This window comes from Urocitellus parryii, chromosome 7 (assembly GCF_045843805.1).
Source record: "Urocitellus parryii isolate mUroPar1 chromosome 7, mUroPar1.hap1, whole genome shotgun sequence".
Classification (NCBI taxonomy): domain Eukaryota; kingdom Metazoa; phylum Chordata; class Mammalia; order Rodentia; family Sciuridae; genus Urocitellus; species Urocitellus parryii.
This window is the reverse complement of record NC_135537.1, coordinates 130,969,637-130,996,392: the sequence shown is the minus strand read 5'-3', so window position 1 is coordinate 130,996,392 and position 26,756 is coordinate 130,969,637. Positions and strand designations below refer to the sequence as shown.

Below are 26,756 nucleotides of genomic sequence, written 5' to 3'. Positions count from 1 at the left end.
AATTCATCAGCTCGGGAGGTGAGGCAGGAGGATCACAAGTTCAAAGCCAGCCTCTGCAACTTGGCAAGGTACTAAGCAACCCAGTGAGACCCTGTCTGTACTAAAACATAAAAAATGGGCCAGAGATGTGGTTCAGTGGTTGAGCTCCTCTGGGTTCAATCCCCAGTACCAAACAAACAAACAAAACCCCAATCTGTCTCCAAGTCATCACAAATGCAGAGGAAGAACATTAAAAGATGTGGGAAACTCATTCACAAATGATATAAATGAGTCCTACTTCTGGGAAGTCCACCCCACTGCTGATGGTGTTTAACAGAACTGCATTAACAGTTTGTACCTTTGGACTTTGGACACCATGTGTTGGCATCATAAAGGAACAAAACATGAGGAGAAAATCATGTACCTAGTTTCTCAGCCTGTTTCTTACCTTTTGAGCTTGTGGGTCTATCTTTGTGTCTAGAAGCTGTGCAGGGATCACAAAACCAGAGATAGCAGCTGCAGACGTTTTCATAGATGATCCACTGAGCTTCCTCTTCTTCGGCCATTAAATCCAATATCCTCACTCTGGGATGCACACAAGAATCATGTAGGGCAGTGTTTCTACACTTAACTCACATGCAAATTACCTATCATTAAGACATTGGTTCTGGTGCTATAGCTCAGACTCTACACTTTAAATGAACACCCAAGTAGGGGTGTCAATACTGTGATCACTGGACTGCACTTGAGTAGCAAATACACACATTGCCGTTTAACTCCGATTACTGAGCACCTTGAGATAACTTAATTGGAATCTCTGTGAAGTGGCTTGTGCAAAGCTTTTTAAAGCTCCTTAGGTGAATGTAAAATAAAGAAAGGTTAAGAACTGTTACTGCACTGAACCTTGTCTTACAGGCCCGGTATGTCAAAATGCTGTGATCTTTGAGGATTCACTGCACAGTAAGTAACATTAATGAGCAGTATTATTAATAAGAAGTGTTATAAGTGTTGAACTTTAGTCAAAATATTTCTATACTGTAGCAAAGTCTTGGAAGGCAGCTCGATGGAAAAGAGGGAAGTTGTCACACCTGAAAACTTACCTGGCAGAACATCATACAACCTGGCATATTGACAACTTACCGAGGGTGTCTGAGGGTAACTCTGGGCTCTGATCCAAGATCTTGCTCCCCTTTATTCATTACAAGCATATGAAGTAACGTCCTCTGTAGGCATCACATGTCTACCATCCCTTCTCTGCCATCCCTTCTCGTGTCTCACCTTCTAGCCATCCACGGGCCCCAGAGGCTCTGTATCCCAGGGGAGTCCAGATTCAGGCCTAACTCATTAGGCACAAAGTAATTATCCAGGACCTCTTCAAGGCAAATTATCAGAGTCCTGTATGGTGATTGATGAAAGCCACTGATCACACCCTTCTGTACTCTGGGGAAAGGTGGGGATGGAGAGCCCAGGGATGTATGATGAATCATTGCCCACGTAGGGAATGGACAGGAATCCTGTGCTGTTGGAGGCTATATTGGGGACTTGAAGAAAAATAGTTGGATAATCCATAAAAATAAATCAAATACTAGACTGTGAATGATTTGAAATATCTTAGGAGTACAGCAGTTTATACCAGTGGCATTAGATTGCCCTTTTTTTTTCATTGCTGTGCAATAAGTAAACCTCACATAATGAAACTTACTTTTTAAGGTTCAAGTGAACCTTCAGGTGAGCATTATATTATGTAGCAAATGCTACATAACAAAGTCTAGGTCATTAACCTCACTTTATCTTTCCCTGTGGGCACTTTATCATTATACAGTGTGACAGATAGAAGAAGAATAAATATAGTACAATAAGATTTTAGGAGGAGGGACTGGGGTTGTGTCTCATTGGTAGAGTGCTTGTCTAGCACAAGTGAGGCACTGGGTTCGATCCTCAGAACCACATAAAAAATAATAAAGAAATAAAATAAAGTTATTGTGTCAATATCCAACTAAAAGTAAAAAAAATATTTTAGGGAGAGAGGGACAGAGAGAAAAAGATATATGGAGAGAGAGAGAGAGATCACTAAGAAAGTTTTGTTACAGTATATTGTTTTAATTGTTCTAAATTATTTTTAGATATTGTTGTTAATCTTTTCCTGTGTGCTAATTTACCATGTTTTAATGTTGGCTGTCTGACAAGGGCTCATACATAAAGGCCTAGACTCAGTATTGCAGTATAGGAGTTGCAGGAACTTGTGGAAAGTCCTCAGGTCATTGTGGATGATTTGAAATGGATCATGGAATCTCCATTCTAGTTTGAGATACTATTCTTCAGCTGCATGTGCTCTTCCATCTCTATCCCATGAGGTGATCATGCAAGGGTTGACCTGGCCAAGGCTGCACTAGGCCATTTGCCATTCTAATTCCTCAAACTGTGAGCTAAATGAACCTGTTTATAAGTTGACTGTGCTAGATATTTCATTGTACTGGTGGAAAGCTGGTTCAGGAGTCTGTTTAATATTTGGTGCTGGAAAAATTGGATTCCCCTTATTAAAAAATTTTAATTTTAATCTACACCTCACATTCTGTACAACAGTTCACAGAAAATGGACGGTAGATTTTAATGTTTATATGAGTGCTGAGGAGATTCCCCATGACATCCTGCTCTGTGGAGCCAGAGATGTCTCAAAGCAAAGGCCATGGTGAGATGGAGCAGGATAGATGTGCAGTGCTTTTACGTGGTAGCTACGGAAGTCAGTTGAGATCACTGCAACACTGATTGGAATAAGTGGCTGAGAAACCTTAGGACAGTGCATTAGAAGTGTGTAGTTCTGAAGGGACATGCTGTTCTGCCAAGGGACATAACCATCCTTTAGGCTATCATTTGACCATTTTCTGTTTCAGATGTGAGCTAATGTGCAAACAGCGGGTTGCTATTGTGCGTGGGTTAGTTGATATTGATCACCAAGGGGAAACTTTGTTATTCTACACAACTGGAATAGAGAAGGTGGCATCTGAAATCTTGCAGAATTGTTTGGGTACCACTTTACAATTCAAGGTCCATGACAAATATTAATGAAAAGTATAAATCCCAATAAAGGAACACCAATAAAGATTCAGGTCCCTACAATGGAAAGTTGCAATGTGTTACTATTTAAAGATCCTGCAGCAGAGATGATGGCTAAAGATGAGTGAGTGGATGGTGGGAAAGTGAATTATATATGCCAAATCTGGCTTCACATTCAAATACAGGGCCAGAATAATCTTGGCAGAGGGAAGTGACATGACATAGATGGAGGAAGGGACAATGGTCATGCTGGGGCTTCTTAAAGATTTTCATACAAATGAGCCAAATGTGATGCAAAGGTCCATTTTTCAAATCTGCATGAGAAAGGGTTGAACATGTTCAGGTAAGTTTATTTTTTCTTATTCTTGTGATTCTTTATATCTGCATGTGCTTTAATCATAGAAGTCTGATCCTTGTTAAATGCATTTCTCTCTGTCCTAGGGACTGTGGGCAGAAAGATGGGAGAAATAACAGGTTCTGCCATCCTTGCAATGTTTCTGAAACATGAATTTCATGGCAGTACTCTACTCAAAGACCACTGTATGATGTATGGATCCCTGTTATCCACTGGATAAAGCCTAAACTCTTAAACTCCTAAGATAGGTTGGGACATTCACAATGTGGTCCCTGATTACTTCATGGTTTCTGCAGCCTTCCACCTTCACCTTCTGAAATGTAGGCTGCAGCCACACAAGTCTCCTGCCCCCTCCACACACAGGCAATGAGAAAGCATCTGTTCTGAGCTGTTCAGCATCTTCACCTTCCCCCAAAGGATGGTCTGGTGTGAACAGAGGCTGTCATGAGTCACCACTACAGGACTCTGGGAGAATTAGTTTCTGAGAGGTCCTGGCTAATTATTTTGTCTGTAATGAGTTCCTCCAGCCTTGGTACTCCTCTGGGATGCAGAGCTCCTCAGACTTCTGTGTGTAGAAGGGGAAGAATGAGAAGGGATGGCGCAGTTAGGTGAAGACTATGGAGACTGTTACTTCCTGTGTCTCTATTGAATAAAGGGGAAAAGGATCCTGAGTTGGGTCCTGGAGTCACTCTCAGCCACCTGGATGAGTTGGTAGCAGAGTGAATGAACTCTTGTCTGTCTTTCAAACGTGATTGTCTTGAACTCCCAGGTTGTGTGGTGTTCTGCAGAATAATTTTTCAGGTCTGTTAAGTTTCCATCTTTCTGCCTCCCAAGACTTTTTCACATGGTTTTAATACTTTGACTAATGTTTAACATTTTTATGTTTTATTAATAATAATGTTTATTGCTATAACTTATTGTGCAATAATATCGACAATTCTATCAGTTTGAAATAATAATAGCTCTTTAAGTTTGGGTAGAAAGTTGTAATTTTTAATTCTCCTTCTTCCTCTTCTCTTCCTCCTCCTCCTCCTCCTCCTCCTCTTTCTTCTTTGGGTTTTTCTTCAGAGATTTAAGAAGCTTTTCACAAACCTCTCTTAGAGATTATTATTAAACTTTATCTGAAGTTTACAGTAATATATATTTTGATGGCAGTATATGTACTTGTTACTTATATGCAGTTTATTGACCACAGTATTGCCATTACCTGGATGTTCATTTAATATATAAAAGTCGAGCAATAGAACCAGAATGAATTTTTTAAAACAAATCCCCAGGTATTTGCATATATATAAGATTTATAAATAGTGCCATATGTGTTCCTTATGTCAGTGCAGGATGTGAATTATGGATTTTCCCACAGGAGAAGATCATAGTTGATTGGGTCAGCAGTGACAATAGCAGGTGATGTCTCCAGTTTGTGATCCCAGCATATATTCCTGACTCAAGAGATCATCCTACTCACTCAGAAGGGACTCAGCATTCTGAGAAACCAGGTGCACAATTTTCCCTATTAGGGACAAGACTTGAGAAACTGCTTCAATAGTACAGGTGAGAAGAGATGCCATTGTGGATGAGGAATGTGGCCTTGTGATAAGAAGTGGATGAAGTAGCAGGAGAACAAAGTGTAGAATATACATGACATGGTATGTTGGAGTTGACAGTAAGAGAAAAGAATGAATGAAACAATTCACGACTTCTGATCTGATGCTGCATTCCTTTTTTAAAATATGAGAGTAGAGGAGGAAGAGAGAGGTACAGAGGAAGTGCAATCTGATGATTTTCATTAGAGACCTGTTGAGCTTAAGGAACCTATGATTCATTGAATGGAAGACAATTGTTATGGGATATAGAAATTTATAGGCTAGGGGCGTCTATACCTGAGTTTTATTTACTGATTATTATTTTTATTTAATTGATTAATTTTTTGAGGTGCTGGGGATTGCATTAGGGCCCTGTGCATGTTGTATGAGCATTTCACCACTGTGCTATATCCCCAGATTTCATGTCTGAGTTTTAAATACTGATATAAGCCATTGGAGCATATCAGGTTTATTAGGAGAGTTCCATGTAGAGTTATGATAAGATAGGGTTTAACAAAATCCATGAGGAATATCAACATACAAGTTACTGATAGAACAGGAGCCAATTATGGTTCCCTAGGATTACCAGCCAGGCATGTATGTAAAAAAGTAATGCATTTTGTCTCAGAAACCAATAGGTAAGTGTTTAGGAAAGGATGGAATATTCAAACATGTTACAAAGAAGTTAAGAAAAAGGCATTCATGATTATAGAGATGATGGACAATTGGATTTTAAAGATAATAATTATTGTAATCAAGGTGGGATCAGTTATTGTAGAATGAGTACCAGATGACATATAAGAGAAAAATGTTCATTTATTTGAATTGTTAAGGTACCCAAGTCTTTCTTTTTTTAAAAAAAGATACAGTAGACAGAGCATGACAGAAAGGAACCAAACTCCCGTCTCAGAATTCCTCCTCCTGGGCCTGCCCATCCAGCCAGAGCACCAGAACCTCTTCTATGCCCTGTTCCTTTCCATGTATCTTACCACCATCCTGGGGAACCTCATCATCATCATCCTCATTCACCTGGACTCCCATCTGCACACTCCCATGTATTTGCTTCTCGGCAATTTGTCCTTCTCTGACCTCTGCTTTTCCTCTGTGACCATTCCTAAACTGTTGCAGAACATGCAGAGTCAAGTCCCCTCCATCCCCTATGCAGGCTGCCTGACTCAAATATACTTCTTCCTGTGCTTTGCAGACCTAGAGAGCTTCCTCCTTGTGGCCATGGCTTATGACCGCTATGTGGCCATCTGCTTCCCCCTGCACTACACCACCATCATGAGCCCCAAGCTCTGTCTCTCCCTGGTGGTGCTGTCCTGGGTGCTGACCACGCTCCATGCCCTGTTGCACACTCTGCTTGTGGTCAGATTGTCTTTCTGTTCGGACAACGTGATCCCCCACTTTTTCTGTGAAATATCTGCTTTACTGAAGCTGGCCTGCTCCAATACTCATGTCAATGAATTGGTGATATTTATCATGGGAGGACTTGTTATTGTCACCCCATTTCTACTCATACTTGGGTCCTATGTACAAATTTTCTCCTCCATCCTCAAGGTCCCTTCTGCTCGAGGTATCCACAAGGCCTTCTCCACCTGTGGCTCCCACCTCTCTGTGGTGTCACTGTTCTATGGGACAATTATTGGTCTCTATTTATGTCCATCAGCTAATAATTCTACTGTGAAAGACACTGTCATGGCTCTGATGTACACGGTGGTCACTCCCATGCTGAACCCCTTCATCTACAGCCTGAGGAACAGAGACATGAAGGGAGCCCTAAGAAGAGTCTTTTGTAAGAAGACAATTCTATTCTCTGTATCATGGTAACTCTTGCAATAGGTACTACAGTTTTGTCCAGTATAAATATTGTGATGTACATTTGAATATTTTTGCAGTTCTTTCTTCCCATCCCAAAGTTTTCTGTTCAAATAAAATATCACATCATTTTCCAATGTTAAAAATCTGAAGTGAAAACAAAAGAGCTGAAGTGGAGATGGGTAGTTGATGTAAAGTCTGTTATCAGTAATCTGCTAGGAAGGTTTCTTGCTTGTTAATTCTAGCTGACCCTGGAAGCATAATTTAAATATTTTAATTGAAATTTCTATCTGTTAAATCAATAATTTACCATGTGTTCCTTTTTAAAAAACCATAACTTTTAAAAAAATTTTTTTAGTTGTTGATTAACACACAGTATCTTTATTTATTTCTATGTGGTGCTGAGGATCAAACCCAGTGCTTCCCACATGCAAAGCAGGTGCTTTACCATTGAGCTACAGCCCCAGCCCCAAAACTATAACTTTTTTTTTAAAGTGATATACTGCTCTTCCACGTCAATGCCAAGATTCAAACAACTCAGGCCAATGCTTGCTCTTCTAAATGGAACTTTTTATACCTGAATAGAAAGTCTTTACTTATCTCTTTCTCAGAAAGTGTTCACATCATTCTAAACTTTATTACTTCTACCTTTTTTCCATGTCTGCATTATTCTTTTGTACCCAATCTGTACTTAAAATAAACTTTCCATTTACTGTGTTATAGCAGTTTAGTTTGTATTTGCTGGAAACGAAGTCCCCTTGAGGCGCTAAGTGCTGTTGAGTCTGTTTTTCTGTGGGGACAAGTACATGGAGTACTGCATACATGGCATACGTTAAGGGCATCTGAGTGGCAGGCCACTCCTTTGTGCTAGGCATGTAAGCGGCAGGCTATTTACCCTGGAGGCACAACTCTGGGCATGAGGCCATGTGTTGTAGTCCCTGTGCTTGCTCCACAGCCCACTACTCGATTGGTCACTGCAAGAGCAGTTAGCAGAATTGCATTGATGGCTGCCTGTAATCTGCCTAGCTACTGCCTGAGTATATATACATGGTAACTGTGCAATAAAATCAGACCTGCTTCCTGCTTGGTCTCTGGAGGTCTTGGTTAGTGACTCTGCAGCCACACTCTCCTCTACCCTGTTCCGTGGACCTCCTCGCTGGATGAGAGAGAGCCCACACACTTTTCAACCTTACTCTTCAAGGATCACCTTTCCCTCCTTGGTTTTACAAGTTATCAATAAACTTTACATTAATTTAAGTATTTAAAGTATTTAAGTATTTAAGTATTTAATACTTAACTCTTGTGATGAATCCATGGAGGAAAGGGAATCTTAATATGGGCCAAAGATTGAAAAATGTGGGATTTGAACATGCCAATGCTCCACTATGTGTCAGTACTGAACCTGTTTAAGATTGCAGGATATTTGATTGTGGGGGTTCTTCTCACCTCTCCCTCACCTCAGAAATAGGATATGCAGCCTCACATTTTCCAATGTGAGCTACATGTACATTGTCTGGATTGTTATCATTGGCTCATGAGTTTTCCTTGTCCCCTGCAAGTGATGACAACCAACTGTATCATTTCAACTTCTCTTAAATGCCACTGACCTCCACATCTCTGCAGCCTAGACCTCCTCCATATCAAAACATAATAGTTTTTATCCTCATTTTTCAATGAATATCTTCACCTGATGATTTCTGAGTCACAGAAATTTGAGCTCCATTATCTACTCACATATATTCTTTATCCTACATTCTGTTTCTTGATTCGCATAACTTCTATGTAGTTACCGGAAACAAAATAAAATATTGATACATACTTTTACATAAATGTACCTTGAGCTGGGAACAAAAGTGACCAAATTATATTATGCATACATAGCAATGAATCTCACTATTCTATATAATTTAATGCACCTATAAAATAAATGAAAAAACATACATGTACCTTGAAAACAATATGTTAATTGAAATAAGACAGCTGTAAAGACCATATATTGTATAATTCTATTCATATGAAATATTAAGTCTAGGAAAATCATAAAGATAGAATGTTGTTGCAAATTGCTGAGTATTCGTACATATGGAAAAATAAAGAGTAGTTATTAATTGGGTTAATGATTAGGATATTATGTTCAACTATAACTAAAAAATAAATATTAAAAAATCAATGATATTCTTCACATAACTAGAAAAAGTAGTTTTAGGTTTTATATGAGAACAAAAACCCGTAATAGTCAAAGCTATCCTGAGCAAAAAGAAAATAACAGGAGATGTTGTATGACCTGAAAGTTGCAATTAAAACAGCATGGTATTGACATAGAAACACACATAAATCAACAATACAAAGAGAACCTGGAAGCAAACTCATGCATCTACAACCAATTGATTTTTGATACAAGTCCTAAGAAAACATTGGAGGACCCACAGTGTTTTCAATAAATGGTGCAAGGAAAATTGAATATCCACCTAGATATCTCTCTCTCTCTCTCTCTCTCTCTCTCTCTCTCTCTCTCTCTCTCTCCTATCTCTTTACACTCTATCTAGTAAAAACCAACTCAAAACACATTAATAACTTAAAAATAAAAATGAAGCAACTAGAAACAACAGAGAGGAAATGCTTTAGAACATTGGAATGGGCAAGGAATTTTTGCACAAGATCCCCAAAGCACATGAAACAAAAGCAAAAATAAACAAATGGGATTACTTCAAACCAAAAACATTCTACACTGCAAATAAAAGAATGAAGAGTTAAGAAACAGGCAACACAATGGAAGAAAATATTTGCAAAGTATACTTCTGACAATATTTTTACATACAGAGTATATAAGGAATAAAAAACTTCAATAGCAAAAAAACAAAAACCTGACTGAAAAGGGGGCAATAGAGCTAAACAGACATTTCTCAAAAGAAGACATACCAACATTTGAAAAAATGCTCAACATCACTTATCACCAAGAAAATGCATATCAAAAGCACAATTAGACATCACCTTACTCCAGTAAAAATGGCTACTATCAAAGAACATAACAAGTGCTGGGTGGCAAGGATGTGAAGTAAAGGAATCCTTGCTCACTGTGGAGGGGAATGTAAATTAGTATAGCTGATATGGAAAACAATGTTAAAGTTCCTAAATAATTAAAACTAGAACCACCATATTCAGCAATCCCACTCCTGGGTATAGATCTAAGGAAATGAAGTCAGTATGATGAAAAGACATCTGAACTCCCATGTTCCTTGCAGTTCTATTCATAACAGCTAAGAGATGAAAACAACCTTAGTGTCCACCAGGTGATGAATGGGTAAAGAAACTGTAGCATATATACATAATGGAATACAATTCAGACATGAAAATAATGAAATCCTTTCATCTGTGACAACATGGATGGAACGGGAGACTATTATGTTAAGTGAAATCAGTTAGGGAAAGATAGACAAGTCTCACTGTAATGTTGAATCTAAAGAAGTCAATCTCATAAAAATTGAGAGTAGAATGGTGGTTATCCAAGGCTGGAGAAAGTAGGATGGGGCAGGGAAGAATGGAGAGACATTGATCAATGGCTACAAAGTTATAGTAAGGTAGGAACAAGAAGTTCAGTGTGCTATTTGGCTGATAGGTTACCATAATATACTGTGTATTTCAATAAGCTGGAAAAATTTTTTTGAAAAATTTCCCCATAAAGAAATGGCAAATGTTTGAGGACATAGAAATCTTAATTTAAACATTATACAATATTTACATTTGTCAAAATGTTGCAAGTTGTCCTGATAATATATATGTACAATTTTCATGATTTTTTTCTGTGACAGTTTAATATAAATGAAAATAAAAATGAAAAAATATCTTTAAATGTTACAAGATTTCTGAGGTCATTCTATGTGTCCTTTTATTGTAATATTCTTTTGTATCTATCAGGAGATAGTTTTTTTCCTCCCTATAGTTCTTGTACTTAGTTTTCAGTGCAATTGAGTATAGGATTCATTTTTTGTTAGATTTTTTCTGGTGTAAAAGAAATTGATTTAATTTAAATATTAATCCTTTGTCTTGTCACTAATACTTTTTTGTTGTAGTTTGACACTGATATTTCAGAGTTTATCTATGATAAAAACTGGTGTTACCTTAACAACCACTGGAAATTAAAAAAAAAACAATTGAGAATAATACTCAAAGGAATATTGTATGTATAGTGCAAAATTTTGTGAACCATAGTCTGCTTCTTTTATTTTGGGCAGTTTAAAATAATAGAAATTTATTTTCTCTGTGTTCCCGAGAAAAGAAGTTCAAAGTGAGGTGTCGGCAGGGCCTTGGTCCCCATCAGACTGAGCAGACCCTCCCTTGCCTCTGCCCAGCTCTAGGGGTAGTCATCAGGCCGTGGGTTTTTTAGCTGGTAGCTCTATTTCTTTGTTTTCTGCTTTCAGCATCACATGGTGTACTCTCTGTGTCTCTGTCTTCAAATAGCTTTTTTTTTTATCTCCTTAAATGGGCATTGCTTATATTAGTCTACAGTTCACCCCCATGGCTTCATTTTAACTTGAATACAAAGTACTAAGTAAGGTCATATTCACAAGTGCTGTGGGTTGTGACTTCAACATACCTTTTTGGGTGAGACAATTCAACCCATAATAACAGATGTTTAGGTCTGATATGCTGGTGGGACAGGATATAATGGGACCTATTTCTACTAGGTAATTGGGACAGGAGTGGGGGCTAGGTGTGTGCCTGAGCAGGGGAGAGAGGGAAGCAGGATGGACTGGTCAGTGTGAGATCTGTCATATCCCCTGGTTCACTCAAAACAACAACATCAACAACAACAAAACAAACAAACAAAAAACAAAGAGTCTGAGGATTGGAGAAGGGATACAAGCTCTGCTTTCAGCCAACTCTGTGAGGCAGAGGACATAGACAGGGGCTGCTCAGGGGTCAAGTGTTAAAGTGTGCAGGCAGGGAGAGAGAGAGAGAGAGAGAGAGAGAGAGAGAGAGAGAGAGAGAGACTTTCTTTGCCTTTTCAAGGAACACAATGCAGCTTTGGCACAAGGAGGGTCTCAAGGACATATACTGCAGCCTCAAGATCAAGGGTACTGGGAGATAGCAGAAATATTAATGGGGGCCATTGCCAATGGCAGAATAGGGCCCTTTCAAGATAGTTTTAGAGAAGATCAAGGGGAAAGTGCAAGTCCCAAATGTGGGGAGCCGCTCTGAATGACCCATACCTTCCGGTCCCAAAGCAGGAGGCTCTGAGCAATCACTACATTTCCTGGTGACTTGGACATTGCCCAGCTCAGATAGTAAAGGTGGGTCTTCAGGTGTAGGTGTCGCCCTTGGGTTGCGTTTCACTTACCTGATCCTTGTAACCCTGCCCCTTTTGGCCTTTTTTTTTTTTTTGGATAGAACTTTCTAAAGAACAAGAGTCCCCCAATAAAAGCCCACTTCCAAACGTGCTCTCTCTCTCTTGCCAGTCTCTCATGACTTTCTCTTGCTCTCCTCTTTGGGGAGCCCAAGGCTGAGAGTTGAGAAGCTATCCTGAAGCTTGTGTAAAGGTAATTTGTGTCTGGGTTTTATTTGGTGTCCCTGAAAATTACAAGTGACCTGAAGTTCAGCGCCCATGCAGATCGGGGGCGGCACCCAAAGCCCCCCCAAATCATCATAATCTACTTTTGTGAATACACCCCCCACCACTTACACACAGAAGTGGTTTCCCAGGTCACCACATGGGAGGTTGATATCATTAATCATTGTATGAGGAAAAGGAAAAGGAGAACACTTGTTTGGAACCTAGAGTTTGAGGTTGTGCATTGTGCTAGGTTTTTTTTTTTTTTTTTTTTTTTGTCTGTGACCCAAACAAGAAAAACTGTGACTTAATAAGAAAAACTTAGAGGAGGAAAAGTTTATTTTAGCTCAGATTTGCAGATTCAGTCCTTGGTTGGCCAACTCCATTGTTTTGGGGCCCAGGGTGACAGTCCCTGGCCAGGTTAATAAAGCTCTCATTGATTTGAACTTGAACGTAAGAGTGTTTTCTGAACATAACAATCAAGTCTTGTCTGGTGAGTACCTTACTGTGTTATCATTGGTCTTAAGACAAAGGCAAAGTCACTTTCAAGGGACAAATTGTACTTCATTATTTGACCTGTATCTACCCCCACTGTCTCCTCTGTCCCCACCGTGACCCTTGCATCCCACTCTCCAGCAATGCTGGACCTAAGGTTGCAAATTATTGTCTCTAGCACGTTAGACTCAGTGTTCCCCCAGCCTATCACTTTCTCCCCTCTGCTTCCTCTTTGCCTGGCCCATCCTGATTTACCCTTCAGGGATGTTATATGGCACTTGCTAATACAAACCTTGCTCTTTTCCCCAGATCAGGTGAGTCCTGCTGCAGGTCCCACAGCCTCCTGCACTCATGTCACACCACTGGATGTTCTGATCACTGGTGGGTAGCTGACTTCCCACCAGATTGTAAACTCCATGCAGGAAACTCCATGTCTGCCTCACACCTGCAGCAGGGCAGCCCCTGGCATGGTGCCTGATGTGGCCAAGGCTTCTTCAGTATTTGTTGGCTGTCCTTCAGGCTAAGACAGATTCCTTCAACTTTAAAGGCAACAAAGTCCCGTTAAGTTAGAATTACTCTCCTGCTAAATCTTCCCAGAATTAGAATTCACTAGACTTACGCATTTAGCCCTAAATTTTGACATTCTAGTACCAAGGTCACACATGTAATTTTGTATCTACAAAAAATATTAGGGTACATGGAATGTGCTATTCTTTTCAGTGATACCAGTGACTCAAAACAAACATCCTTCTATTTTAATCCACATGATTCCATTGATGTGGGAAAAATAAATATGATGAACATTTTGTAAGGTATCGGGGTGGAAAAGGTGCATTTTTTAAGACTTTGCTTCAATTCTTCTACAGATGTTCACGCCGTAAGTGATGGTTAATTGTTATGTGTCAAATTGGCTAGACCCTGATACCAAATAACAGTTCTAAATGTTGCTGCAAAGGTATTTTATGAGATGGACATCATCACCCTAGGTACATGTGTGACTGCACATATGGTGTAACGCTACATCCATGTTCAACCACAGAAATGTAAAGTTGTGCTGCAATTGTGTACAATGAATCAAAATTTATTATTCTGTCATATATACCTAGTTAAAATAAATTAATTAATTTTAAAAATACATTTAAAAATTTTAAAAAGTATTAAAATTTAAATCATTAGACCTTAAGTAAAGTAGATTACCCTCTGTTTTAGGCAGCTTTTTTGCTGCTGTGACTAAAGGACCTGATTAACACAATTGTAGAGGAAGAAAAGTTTATTTAGGTGCTGAGTTCCTGAGGTTTCAGTCCACAGGAGGCCAGCTCCATTCCTCAAGTCTTGAAGTGAGGTTGAACATTATGGCATAAGAGTGTGGCAGAGGGAAGCAGCTCAATGGTGATCAGAAAGCAGAGAGAGAGAGAGGTCTTCACTTGCCAGATACAAATATATACCCAAAGCCACATCCCAATTCCCATCTCCTCCAGCCACACCCTACCATTTCAGTTACTACTCAATTAATCCCTCAAGGGATTAATTCACTGATTGGGTTAAGGCTTTTGTAACACAATGATTTCTTCTCTGAACCTTCTTGCATTGTCTCACATGTGAGCTTTTGCGGGACACCTCACACTCAAACCATAATACCCTCCCTAATGTAATGAGCCTTGTACAGTCATTTGAAGGACTTAACAGAAAAATCTTGAGTCTCTAAAGACAAAAATTTCTTCCTCCAGAATATTCTGGACTCAAGACTATAACATTCTCCTCTTTCCAGGGATCCCAGTAGGTGGGCCTGCCCTGCAGATATCAGACTTATCAGTCCCCAGGACCATGTGCAATATATCTTTAAAATGAATCCCCCACCCAAACACACACACTTCTGTTTTCTTCTGCACAACCCAAACTGTTAAATAAAACCGAGGAGGCACATTAAGAGATGTATGAAGCTCATACCTGAGCTCAGATTGCTGGAACCTTCACTCTGCTGATGGTGTTTAATACAGCTACACCAACAGTTTTTATATGTGGACAAAAGAAAATATCCTCTGAACAAACACTTGCACACTGAGCAACACAACCATAGAAGGCACTACCAGCAGTCACACCACCTCTGGGAGGGAAGGAAACCCAACGTGACTTCCAAAGGCTCAGATCTCAGCATAGGTCCCAGGTCTAACTGTGATTTAAAGTCTGAATTTTCCTGTAATTTTCTTATTTTATAAACACCCTTTCTCTTTATATATAGCTATATGCCCCCATATATATATGTGTGTATGTATACACACACACACACACACACACACAACTTTTTTTTCCTTCTCAAAAATAAAATAGCCATCCCAATCAAGGGAGACTATCAGCAGAGACATGCAGGACAAAGGGAATAATATGCAGCAGGGACAGGGAGAGATTTTTCTTTTTAAGGGAGGAAAGTGATAAGACTGAGCATGAGGCAGCAGATAAACAGGCTTTTGTGGCTTAAAAAATTGTTGTTAGCTCATGTTGTTTTTGTAGTTCTGAAGATGATGCACAGGGTTTATGACAAGGGATTAGCATTGCTCTGGGATGGGACATTATGGACTCGGCGTTGGTAAAGGAGGAAAATTCTGAGGCTACATGAAGCTTGGGTTGGAACTGACTCAAGAGGGACTTGGGAAAGCAGAGGACAGCAAATAAACAGTCATTCAGAGGCTGGTTGAGGACACCAGTTCTATTTTTGAGAAATGGCAAGTCCTTCTCCCTTTGCATTGGAGCGTCTCTGCGGTCCTGGCTACTTGCTGGAATCATCTGGCTAATTTATTTTAAGCTTGACCCTGAACAAGGAGCCAGTACAAATATTCAGAGTCAGGAATCTGATCCTCCCTGTCAAAAACCCTGATATTACTTCTTGGGAAGTCAAAGTCCAGGAAGCCAGATGGGTAGGAAGTATGAGACCCTCACCCTATGCTTCAAGTGAGGGCTCCCCTGGCCTTGTCTCCCACACTGCTGATGTCCACCTCCTGGCAGAAGCAAGCCAGCAGCAGAGCTTCATGCAAACACACCCTGCTCCCATCTCTCTGCAACAAAAGGCACTGAGGTCAATGGGGAGCCAGGCCCACAGGTTCACTGAGCACATGCCTGGCCAGCTTCACAACAGCAAGGACTCCAAGTTGGCCCAGTTGGAGGATCTCCCTCTGTCATCAAGGCCACACCTCTGGCAGCACCTGGAGACCCGAGAGTTCCAGGGGGAGGAGGAGGCCGTGCTGGAGGCCCAGGGGGAACCTAAGGCAGCCAGGCCCTTCTCTGCTGATGACGGAGGCAAGGCTCTAGACAACTTAGTATTTAATTTGAATAAAGAGTACAAAAATCCAACGTCATACAAATATTATGAAGATTAAAATCTCACCATTTGATTTTATAAATCCTGAAGGAAAAAATAAGCTTGAAATAGTAAGCTACAAAAATAACGTTGAAACTACTCTTTAGCTTTGAAGACCCTTTTATTGACTTTGGCAAGTTTTATGCCAAATGCAATGCTAGTAGCATTCACATTGCATGATTGATCATTTTACAGGTCTTTGTGTTTGGGATTGGACCCAGAGCTGCATGCATGCTAGGTAGGTAGGTGAGCTATACCTCAGTGCCTAACTTTTTTCTTCCCACTGAGTCAACACAGTTTATTACTGACCTGCACTTTCACTTTCACACAGACTATTTTAAAGAGCTACAACAACTGAAGGAGAGAGGGGGGACAGGTACCTCTCAGGAGCTAAGACCCCTAGGACAGCTTTCCTGGAACAGGGCAGGGGAAGGAGCATTAATTAGGCCGCCAATCTCCAGGCACCAGCTCTCCACCTGCACGCTCACAGCAAGCCAGCAGCTCCTCACACGTGAATACACACACACACACACACACACACACACACACACACACACACTTAATAAAAATAGTATATCATCTTCACAAGGAATGAAAACTTGTCTGGAATATGTACAGCAGAGGGCCTGGGGTGGACAGTGCTATGCTGGGACTCCCAGGGATGAGACAGGACAAGGCTGGAGTAGAGGGAGGACTGAAGGGCCAGGCCACTTTGACCTTGGCAGCCTGGATGCCCAGGATGGACAGTAGGGCAATATCTACCTGGTCAGACAACACAGGCCCTTCCAGTCAACCCCCACCCACTGGCCTGTGCCCTAAGGTCTCCTTCCCACCATTCCTTCCTGAGGTAGGGAAGACCCCAGGGCTCCTACTGCTGTTCTCTATATTTCCCCTTTACATCTGGGGGAGTCCCCTGAATCCCTGTACCCAATGGACAGTAGCCCAGGGAAACGATGCCACAGGATGATCTTGTAGGAAGTGAGGCAGCTGAGGCCATAAATAGCTCTGAGGCAACTGTCTTGGGCCCAGATGGTCCCTCGGTCATGTTCATGGGAGCCAGGAGAGAGGAGGGAAAGGGACTAGCGGGGGGTGTTAAACTGCAAGGGCCACCCTAGGTTTAGCATGGGGGTACTTCCTGCAGCAATAGCACCCTCCCTCCTAATTAGGACTGGCTTCTAGCCAGAGGCCTTTGGAAAATATTCACACTAGGAGTGGGGACTTGGTCCAGGCCAGAGGGGAGGAGGAAGTCCTGATCCTTGCTTCTTTATCCCAAGCAGCCTCTATTCCTAATTGTCAAAAGTGGCCTCTAAATGGTTCTTGGGGGTAGAGATGGAAGGAATAGGTCCAGATGGGATGGAAAATGATGATATATAGTCTTTTTCTAGGGAAGTGGGTCAAAAACTGTTCTAGCTTCTAAGAAAGCAGTCTTAGAGGCTAAGGGGTAGTAAGGATTCTACCAACCAGGTAGGGCCCTTCTGCTCCTAGCTGCCCCTACCCACTGCCAGCCTTCATAGGACAGATTTTAGGGAAAATCTGTAGACTTCAAGGCCAAGAGAACTGAGGTATGCAGGAAGGTGGCTGTCATAGAATCGTGGTAGATCTAGAAAACTAACTGCAGGGACCCAGGTATAGGCCCAAGCCAGTGATGGACGGTGGGTGTGGCCTGCATGTAATGGTTCTCCTGGTGGAAATGCTGGTTGGACACAGGGATGTGGTAGGGTGGGGTGGAGTGGGAGGGAGGGTGAGTGGGTGGTCAGTGTCTGGTCATTTCCAACTGAACAGCCAGACCAGCAGAATCATGCCAGCCACAGTCATGCCCATCAGGAAACAATGGTTGAAGCACTCCTGGCCCTTCTAGCTCTTCACTGCCACATTATTCTCATAGAGTTCCACAAAATGTCCCAGCCGCCATTCTCCTGGATCCAAGTCTCTAGGTGATCATTCAGGTAAATGGCCATCCAACTTGCGATCTGACTCACCAATACCTGCGTCTCCTTGTCTATGCATTCCACACACTATGTTCCCTGAAGGACAAAAAGGCTACAATGTGACCCCAGTTTACCTCATCCTGGAAGAGTTCATTCACTACCTGTTCAAAGCTCTGATGTCCCCAGAGTGATGTGGAGCTGGGATATCATGTCACTGAATGCCTTCCACCACCATAGTTCAAACTTGTCACCTGCCTCCCTTAGTGCTTGCTTCACTCCTGCCATGGGGTCACCTCAGGGGCATCCAAACTCCTGTTGTGGCCAGTGGCTCCACTCACCATGGGGCTGTCCATCAGATGCCAGGATGGGTTTCCATTGATGGCACTGGTGGGCTCCGCCTCTGATTCAGTCCCTTCTGGGGCTTCAATCTTATTCTCTTCCACATCACTAAACTGACTCCAGCTGTATTCTTTCTGGGAACGCTTGTAGGACAGAAAGTCAATCACTAGCTCCTGGTTGCTCTGAGCCATTTTAAAAATAGAGATTGGCTCAATCAGTCCAGTGTCCAAAACATCTGCTCACTCACTGTGTCTGATCTCTGCTTAATGATTCTCTTCTAAGATCCAAAGCCAAGATAAGGTTCTGAGAGGACCGGCTGTTCTTTGCTGAATTCCTCGTCCAGACTCTACTCCACAGTGCCCACCCACTGCTCCGGGTCTCCGCCTGTGCTGCCACCCACCAGTTGCACAGGTGTCCTCTCCAAGATGGACGAGGCATGTAAAGTTGCCACCGCCAACGCACTATGTTCCCCCCTAGACATGTTTCTCTGCAATGCTTTCTGGCTTTCTCTTGCAGCCTGATTTCTGGACTCAACAGGAGACTTTAAAAATGGTAAATGGCTAGTTTCCCCTTAATGGAAACACATGAGGATGATGGCAATGTTAAATTCAAATTTGTAACTTAAAAACAAACAGCATTGACAAAGATGTGACGATCAAACACATGTATGTACGCCTTTGGGTTTACTCATGCACAGTCTTGCTAATGAGGACCAGGACCAGAGCAGGCAGCAACTTCGCTGCAAATCTCTGAGCCAGCCTCAGCCTTGGTGCTCCTTACCCCAGCAGCTAGGCCAGAGGCCACATGAACTTCCCTTAAGCAGGAACAGCAGGTGCCTTGGGCAGTGTGGGACAACCCTTTTCTGAACATTATTCTGTTTTCAGGAACTTAGCTCAGACCTGCTAAAGGAATATGCTACAACACTTGACCTAAATAAAGGTTTTGAAGGTGGTGAATAAGAGAAACTAAAGATGAGTCAAAGCCAGAGAAAGAACATAGAGTTCTAAAACCTTTTACTCGTTTCCTTTTGCTGGCTGGTGTGAGAAGTTCTAGTTTGGTAACAAAAGAGGCAACTATTTGGTCAGTGAAAGGCCTGCAGCTTGAGAGATGCCAATGTTGTCCATCTCATGAGTTCTGATCCTTGGCGGAGTCTGTTGGGGGGCACAGCATGGGAAGTGGGCAGGAGTCAACCCCCCCCCCCACAGACACTTGTCCATGGAAGAGACTTTGTGCCACGTCTGGAACAGCTGGGTGGGTACAAATACACCCACCAGAGGTGTCCTGAGAAAAAGTATCTGCTGCAAAATAATAATTATTAATAAAAACAAATCTGAGAGCGTTAGGAGGAGAGGAAGCAAGACCAGTTACCCAGGTTTGCCCTGGGATTCTCTTAAAGCCTCCTCCAATTTCTGTCTAAACTTGTCATACTTCTTCTGCACTTGCTGGATTTTGTCCTGTTCCTCCTTTTCCAAGATCCTTAGGAAGTTCTGGAACTCAGGGATGGAGAATGTGTCCCACTCCCTCCTCCAGTTTCATTCTCCTTTAGCACAAAGTTGAGGACATCTGTGTCTGGCCAGCAAGGAGGCCCAGATAGAGGGAGCAGTCAGCAACAAAGAGTTTCTAGAAGAGCACTTGACCATCCTTGTGTATTTGCTTAAAAAGTGCAAACTTTGGGGGATTTTCCACAACCATAAACCTCTTGAGCAGCCTGTGATTGTGCTGCTGATGTGCAGCTACTAGATGACATCCAGTGGCATGTAGAAAGATGTCTGCTTGCCCATCATCACCCCAGGTTCACTTCCTTGATGGCATCCTTGATGGACTGGGGCCTGATCCCAGCAGGCACTGCCATGGACCGCAGAAGTTTCAAATGCACTTTGATGAAACCCGTGTAGGTGCCATGTTTGCTAAGCTTCATGTCCAGGCAGTTCTTCTCCAGGCTGTTGTGGCTGTTGATATGCTTGATCTCCTGCAGTGTAGGCAGAGGAGATTCCTGAGATTCCCTCCTCCACCATCTTACAGATGCTCTCTGACAGATGTCTGCTCTTCACATTTCTTAAAAAGGTCCTCTTGGCCATGAAGAAGCAATCTTCCAACTCCTCCTCTAGGCTGTAGTACTTCTTACTGCTCATACTGCTCTCCACCCGCGTCTGGACCAGCTGGCTAGCTCGCTCAGCCCAGGGGCACCATCTCCTCTGTTTTTGAAGAATTTGTCGAATAAATTCTCCAGAGCAGCTGCACAATTTTACATCCCCACCAGCAATGTATGGGAGTTCTAATTCCTCCGCATTCTTTCTTACCAATATTTTTTTTTCCATTTTTAAAAGCTAAAATCAAACTGGTGTACAACTAGTATTTTGGAAAGCCTTTCTTGAAACTTTTTAAGATCTGTAGAGGATGACTGATGACATTGAACATCTTTTCATGGACACAGGGCCAATGGGGCCATTTATACATCTCCTTTGGAGAAATATTCATTGAGTTCCTTTGCACATTTTAATTGGGCTTTTTGTCTTTATCACTTAGTTGTGAGAATTCTTTATATATTTCTACATATTAATACTCTTACAAACTGATATGCAAATGTTTTCTCCCATTTGTAGGTTGTTTATTAACTTTTCAGATAGTGTTTGTTGATACATACATGCTTTTTATTCATCTATTCTTGCTTCTGTTGTGAGTTTTTTTTTCTGTTTTGTTATTGTTGTTTGTTTTGTTTTGGTCATAGCCACCGAACCACAGCTAAATCCACCTTCATGAAGATTACTCCTACATTCTAGGAGTTTCATAGTCTTAGCTCTCATATTTAAATCTTTCAGTAATTTATGTGTTACTGTTTGTATGTCTTCTTTTGAGAAATATCTATTTCAGGACCCTTGCCCATTTCTTAATGGGATTATCTATTTTCTTTCAATAGAGTTTGTGTTCCTTAAATATACTGGATATTAATCTCTTATCAAATGCATGACTTGCTAACAAAGAATATTTGTGTATTTTATTTTTCTTTATTTCTTTCATCAGTGCTTTATATTTCTTGCTCCTATAGATCTTTGATGTATTTTTGTTAGATTTATTCCAAAATATTACATTTTAGGGAGATGAGAATAAAAATGACATTGTGTTTTTAATATAAAATTCCACATTCTCATTGTTAGAGTGCAGGAAATCAATTGACTCATGTATATTAGCTTGAATCATACAAACTTCCTATAACTATTTGTTAGTTATGGAGTTATTTTGTGAACTTTTTTTGGTTTACTACTTAGAGGACCATGTCAGCATCAGACACAGTTTTATTTCCACTTTTCCAATCTATCACTATTTGTTTTTCCCCTCTTATCACATTAGCCATGATTCTAGTACTATGTTGAAAAGCGGAGATGATAAGCAACATGCTTGCCTTGTTGATGATTTTAGGAAGAATGTATCAAGTTTCCCACCATTAAGTATATAAGCTGTAGGTTATTTGGTAGCTATTCTTTCTGAAGTTGAAGTTCTTCCTATCTATATCCAACTTACCAAGGGTTTTTTTTTTTTTTTTCATGAATGGGTACTGGATTTTGTCAAGCGATTTTCTCTGCATTTAATGATTTGATCATGTGATTTTTTTTCTTTAGGTTGTGATGTGATGGATTTTACATTATTGATTTTTGATTGTTAAACCAGCCTCATATATCACTTGGATAGATTTCACTTGGTCATGGTTTATAATTCTTTTTATACATGATTGTATTTCATTTGCTAATATTTTTGGTTGAGAATTTTTACATCTGTATTCATGAAAGATATTTGACTGTACTTTTCTTGTAATGTCTTTATTGGGTTTTGGTATTCTGGTAATTCTGTTCTCATAGGATGAAATAAGAAGTATTCCCTCTTCTTCTTTATTCCAAAGGGGTTCTACAGAATTGGTATCATTTTCTCCTTAAATGTTGGCAGAATATACCCAAATATACTATTTGGGTTTGGTACTTTCTCTTTTGGAAGGTTACTTATTGACTCAAGTTCCTTGATTGGTACAGGCCTATTCTGATCATCTATTGTTTCCTGGGTGCACTTGTGAGATTTTTTTTTCTTCCAAGGAATTGGTCTCTTGCATCTAGATTATCGAACTGATGATAATATAGTTGTTCACAATATTATTTTATTCCTGATGTAAGTATTTATGTCATTTCTCTCTATCTCTTCCTTTCTCTCTCTTAGTCTGACTAGAGGCATCTTAATTTCATAGATCTTTTCAAAGAAGCAGCTTTCAGTTTCACTGGTTTTCTTTATTGATTTCCTGTTTCAATTACGTTGATTTCTATTCTCATTCTATTATTTATCTAATTCTATTTAATTTAAATTTAATTTACTCTTCTTTTTATAACTTGATAAAATAGAAGTTTGGAGATATGATATTGATTTCCTAAAAGGAATTAAGTACATTCGACAATGTCGTCTACCTTCAGAAATCTTTTGATATCTGTTACTCAATGAAATGTCATCATATATAAATAAAGAAATATTTAGGCATTGTACTCTGTAAAAAAAAAATAGAAGTTCGGACAATCATCTTTAGATCTTTCTTACTTTTTAATACATGCATTTAATGCCATAAGTTTTTCTCTAGGTAACTGCTTTTGTTGCATCCTGGTAATTTTTATAAAATGTACTTTCCTTTTCATTGAGTTCAAAGTAATTTTAAGGATTATTTGAGAATTGAAAAATCAACCCTTTTATTATTATGTGATGAGAAAGGGCAAAAAAAGAACATGATAATTATTTCTGGAATTTTTCATTAAATATTGTAGGACTGTGGTTTAGTGGAAGTAACTGAAATCAGGAAAAATGAGAACATGGATAAGTGGGACTATTGTGTCTCAAAAGTATAAAACACTGATTAAAGAAACAAAAGATGTAAGAAATGGAAATGCATACTATGGTCTGGACTGGAAGACTCAATATTGTTAAGATGTTGACTCTTCAAAAACTTCTCTCAGGATTCAGCGAAATTCCAATCATAATTCCAACAAGATTCTTTTGTGTACAAATTGATGATCTTGCTATAGAATTTATGCATGAAGGCAAAGCTAGAAATTAAAATCAGTTTTGAAAGAGAAGAACAAAATAGAAAGTTTCACATTTCTTATTTCTAGTCTGTTAAGTGACAATGACCAAGTAAGTGTGATATTAAAGAAAAGATAGAAACATATATCACTGTTGAGAGTCATAGTAGCATAAAATGCAGAACTAGATTCACTCTTATATCCGCCATTGATTTTTAATACTGTAAGCAAGGCAAATCAGTAGAATATAGCCTTCAACAAATGATGCTGGAAAAATCAGATTTCTCATGCTAAAGAAACAAAACAACAACAACAAAGCCCTTTACTCCATTCCTCTCATTCTCTAAAATAATTAACTTAAAATGCATCATAGACCTTGTTATTTGTGTGAGTATGAGGAGAGTTCCCATGACATCTTTCTCTGGAGTCATAAAAGTCCCAGAGACAGGTGCAGTGGCACACACCTGTAATCCCAGCGTCTTGGGAGGCTAAGGCATGAAGATTGTGAGTTCAAAGCCAGCCTCAGCAACTTAGTGAGGCACTAAGCAACTAAATGAGACTGTATCTCTAAATAAAATTCCAAAAAAAGGGCTGGGGATATGGCTCAGTGGTTGAGTATCCCTGAGTTCAATCCCAGTACCAAAATAAAATAAAAAGTCCCAGAACAAAAATTAAGGAGCAGGTGGAGAAGGATTGAAGGAAGGTGATGTCAAGTTGCAACCACTCAAGCTGGTTGAAGCCAGTGCAGAGCTGGCTCCTGCAGCTGTGGCTGAAAGAAGAGACGAGACTGATGAACCTAAAATGGTGTATCAAAATATGTATTTCTCAGTGAATGTGCTCTTCTGCCAGGGATGTAACAACTGTTTCACTGATTTGGAAATTGGAAATATAGTACAGTCTCTTTCTCTGTATTTTGTTTTTTGGCTAAACCAATGCACAAAAAGCAGAGGCGATTAATACTGATACCAAGGAAAAGGTTGTTTGTACACAACTAGAGTGGGGAGGACTGAGTCTGAAAACCTGGGGTAATTTTTGGGTATCACATCCTATTTTCATGTCCAGAAATAAATGTTAATATGATCTATAACAACCCAATAAAGGCAAGACTATAGAGGATGCATATTCCTTAGGAATGAAGTTTGCACAGTATCACCATGCACAGAACTTAATTTAGTTGGTGACTTCCAATTTCTGGGGCCATATGGAGCAGGCAGTTGAAGAAAGGAATATAAATGATGGTATGGCCTTGTAATCAATTTCAGGAACATAGAACATGACATTAGGAAGTCATCTGATATATATGAAGAGTATTTGGGATGGTGTTAATGATGGGTGCTACAAAGGTTTTCCTAGAGAGGTAAGGAGGCAAAAGTAACTAAATAATGTGGAATCTGAGCTTCTTTTTCTAACTTGACCTGAGAAAGTATTGGACATGATGTGGAGGTGTTCATCTTTTTTTTTTTATTCCTGTCCTTTCCTTATATAGGCATATATGAGCAGGCTGCACCAGCACAGAACTCCTGCCCATTCCCCAAGCAGCCAGTGATTAAGCATCCATCCCTGAGCTTGTTTCCATCCTCAGTGTTCCCCAAAGTATAGTCAGGTGTGATCAATGGCTATAATCACTCACTGTGGCAGGACTCTGAGAGAATTGTCTTAATGAGGTCCTGATTAATTACTTTGTTTATAATTAGTTATCCCAGGATCTGAAGTCCATCGGGAGCCGGTTCCCTAAGGTGCAGCAATGAGTAGCAAGAGATATGAGCTGGGGTGGTGTAGATACAGATTATGACTATAGAGGTTTTTACTTCACATGCCCACAATGAATGGAGGGAGATGGATCTCAGGTCAGAGGTCACTCTTAGAAATCCTAGGTAAATCAAGAAGGGTGGTGCTTATTTCACCTGTAGTGTCTTTTCATTTTGAAGGTATAGTTTTTCCAGGTTATGCATACTCTAAGATGTTTTTTTTTTTTAATGGGATGGCTTATCTGTTCTATAACCCTCTGCCTCTCACATCTTCCCAACATTCTATAAGTATTTTGTCTAATGTCTGCAAGTTGAATTGTTAATGATAACATTCATAAATATCAATGTGCAGTATATCTTATGACACAACGACAAGATTATATCATTTCAACATAATGACAGCTCTGTGAGCTAGGTAGGCTTTAATGCAATAGGCTTTAAATGCAATTGCTTTCTTTTCAAATCATCTGTAAAGAATTAACATTTTTTGGACAGCCCCCCTCTTAAGACATTGTGATTAAATTTTTCTGAGAGGATCCAGTAATCTGCAATTTAAAGAAAATGTTTGTCCTTCCTATTTCTGTTCAACCAATCTACCAAAGCATTGACTCTCTGTGGGTATTAAGGAAAAATATAAAACCTGAACCATGAAGTCAGAATAAGTATTTTAACAATTTGCCCAAGTGAGCTGCATGGACACTAAAGTCTAGAAGCACTGCCATCACTGATTCCTACATGCACCCCACACTGAGAATTCCTGATTTTAAGGGTCAGGGAGACATGAAGGTTAATCCATCCTCAGCACAGCAGCTGAAAGTGATGCCTCTTGTTTGTGACTCTTAGTCACACTCTTGACATTTGGGATGGAATTTCCTCAGTTACAAGGAAAGAAAAATTGTGAGAAACCAGGTATATGATTTGCAGTAGAGATTTTCTTCCCATTGCAATGTCAGCAGATAATGTTCAAGTGTAAAAACTGCTAATGCAGCAGAATTAAACACCACTAGCAGGGTGAAGATCCCAGTGGTTGGCTTCCATTATGTCTTTTTAGTTAAGGAGCTCCTTACATCTCTTAATGCCCCTCCTCTGATTTATTTGTCAGATTTGGGGTACAATGGGCTATATAAGAGTCAGAATTTTCCAGAAATCAGAACCAGACCATTTACACAGATAAACATTTGTAGACAAAGAGGAAGGGGTAGAGAAGAACTGGGATAAAGAGTGAGAAAGAGGGGCTGGGGATGTGGCTCAAGCGGTGGAGCGCTCGTCTGGCATGCGTGCGGCCCGGGTTCAATCCTCAGCACCACATACAAACAAGGATGTTGTGTCCGCCGAAAACTAAAAAAATAAATAAATAAATATTAAAAAAAAGAGTGAGAAAGAGATTCATTTTAAGAAATTAACTGTCATGATCATGGGACTGGCAGGTCTGAAATTTACAGGGCAGGTCAGTAGAGAGGCTGCCCAGTAGTGTTGATGCTACCATCTTGGGTCTGAAGACAAACTGGA

The 26,756-nt window shown here is 40.3% G+C and overlaps 1 protein-coding gene and 2 pseudogenes across 1 annotated transcript; 1 reads left to right on the top strand and 2 right to left on the bottom strand.

Annotated features, from left to right (window-relative positions):
* The first annotated feature begins 3,310 nt into the window (after positions 1-3,310).
* Positions 3,311-6,801, top strand: LOC144255768 (olfactory receptor 1468-like). Its single transcript, XM_077800647.1, has 2 exons — positions 3,311-3,321; positions 5,844-6,801. The coding sequence occupies exons 1-2, from the start codon at positions 3,311-3,313 to the stop codon at positions 6,799-6,801; spliced, it is 969 nt and encodes a 322-aa protein (XP_077656773.1).
* Positions 6,802-17,948: 11,147 nt separating this feature from the next.
* On the bottom strand, positions 17,949-18,654 carry LOC144255947 (bcl-2-like protein 1 pseudogene; annotated as a pseudogene).
* A 1,161-nt stretch (positions 18,655-19,815) lies between these two features.
* Positions 19,816-20,769, bottom strand: LOC144256155 (ras association domain-containing protein 5 pseudogene; annotated as a pseudogene).
* Positions 20,770-26,756: the final 5,987 nt, after the last annotated feature.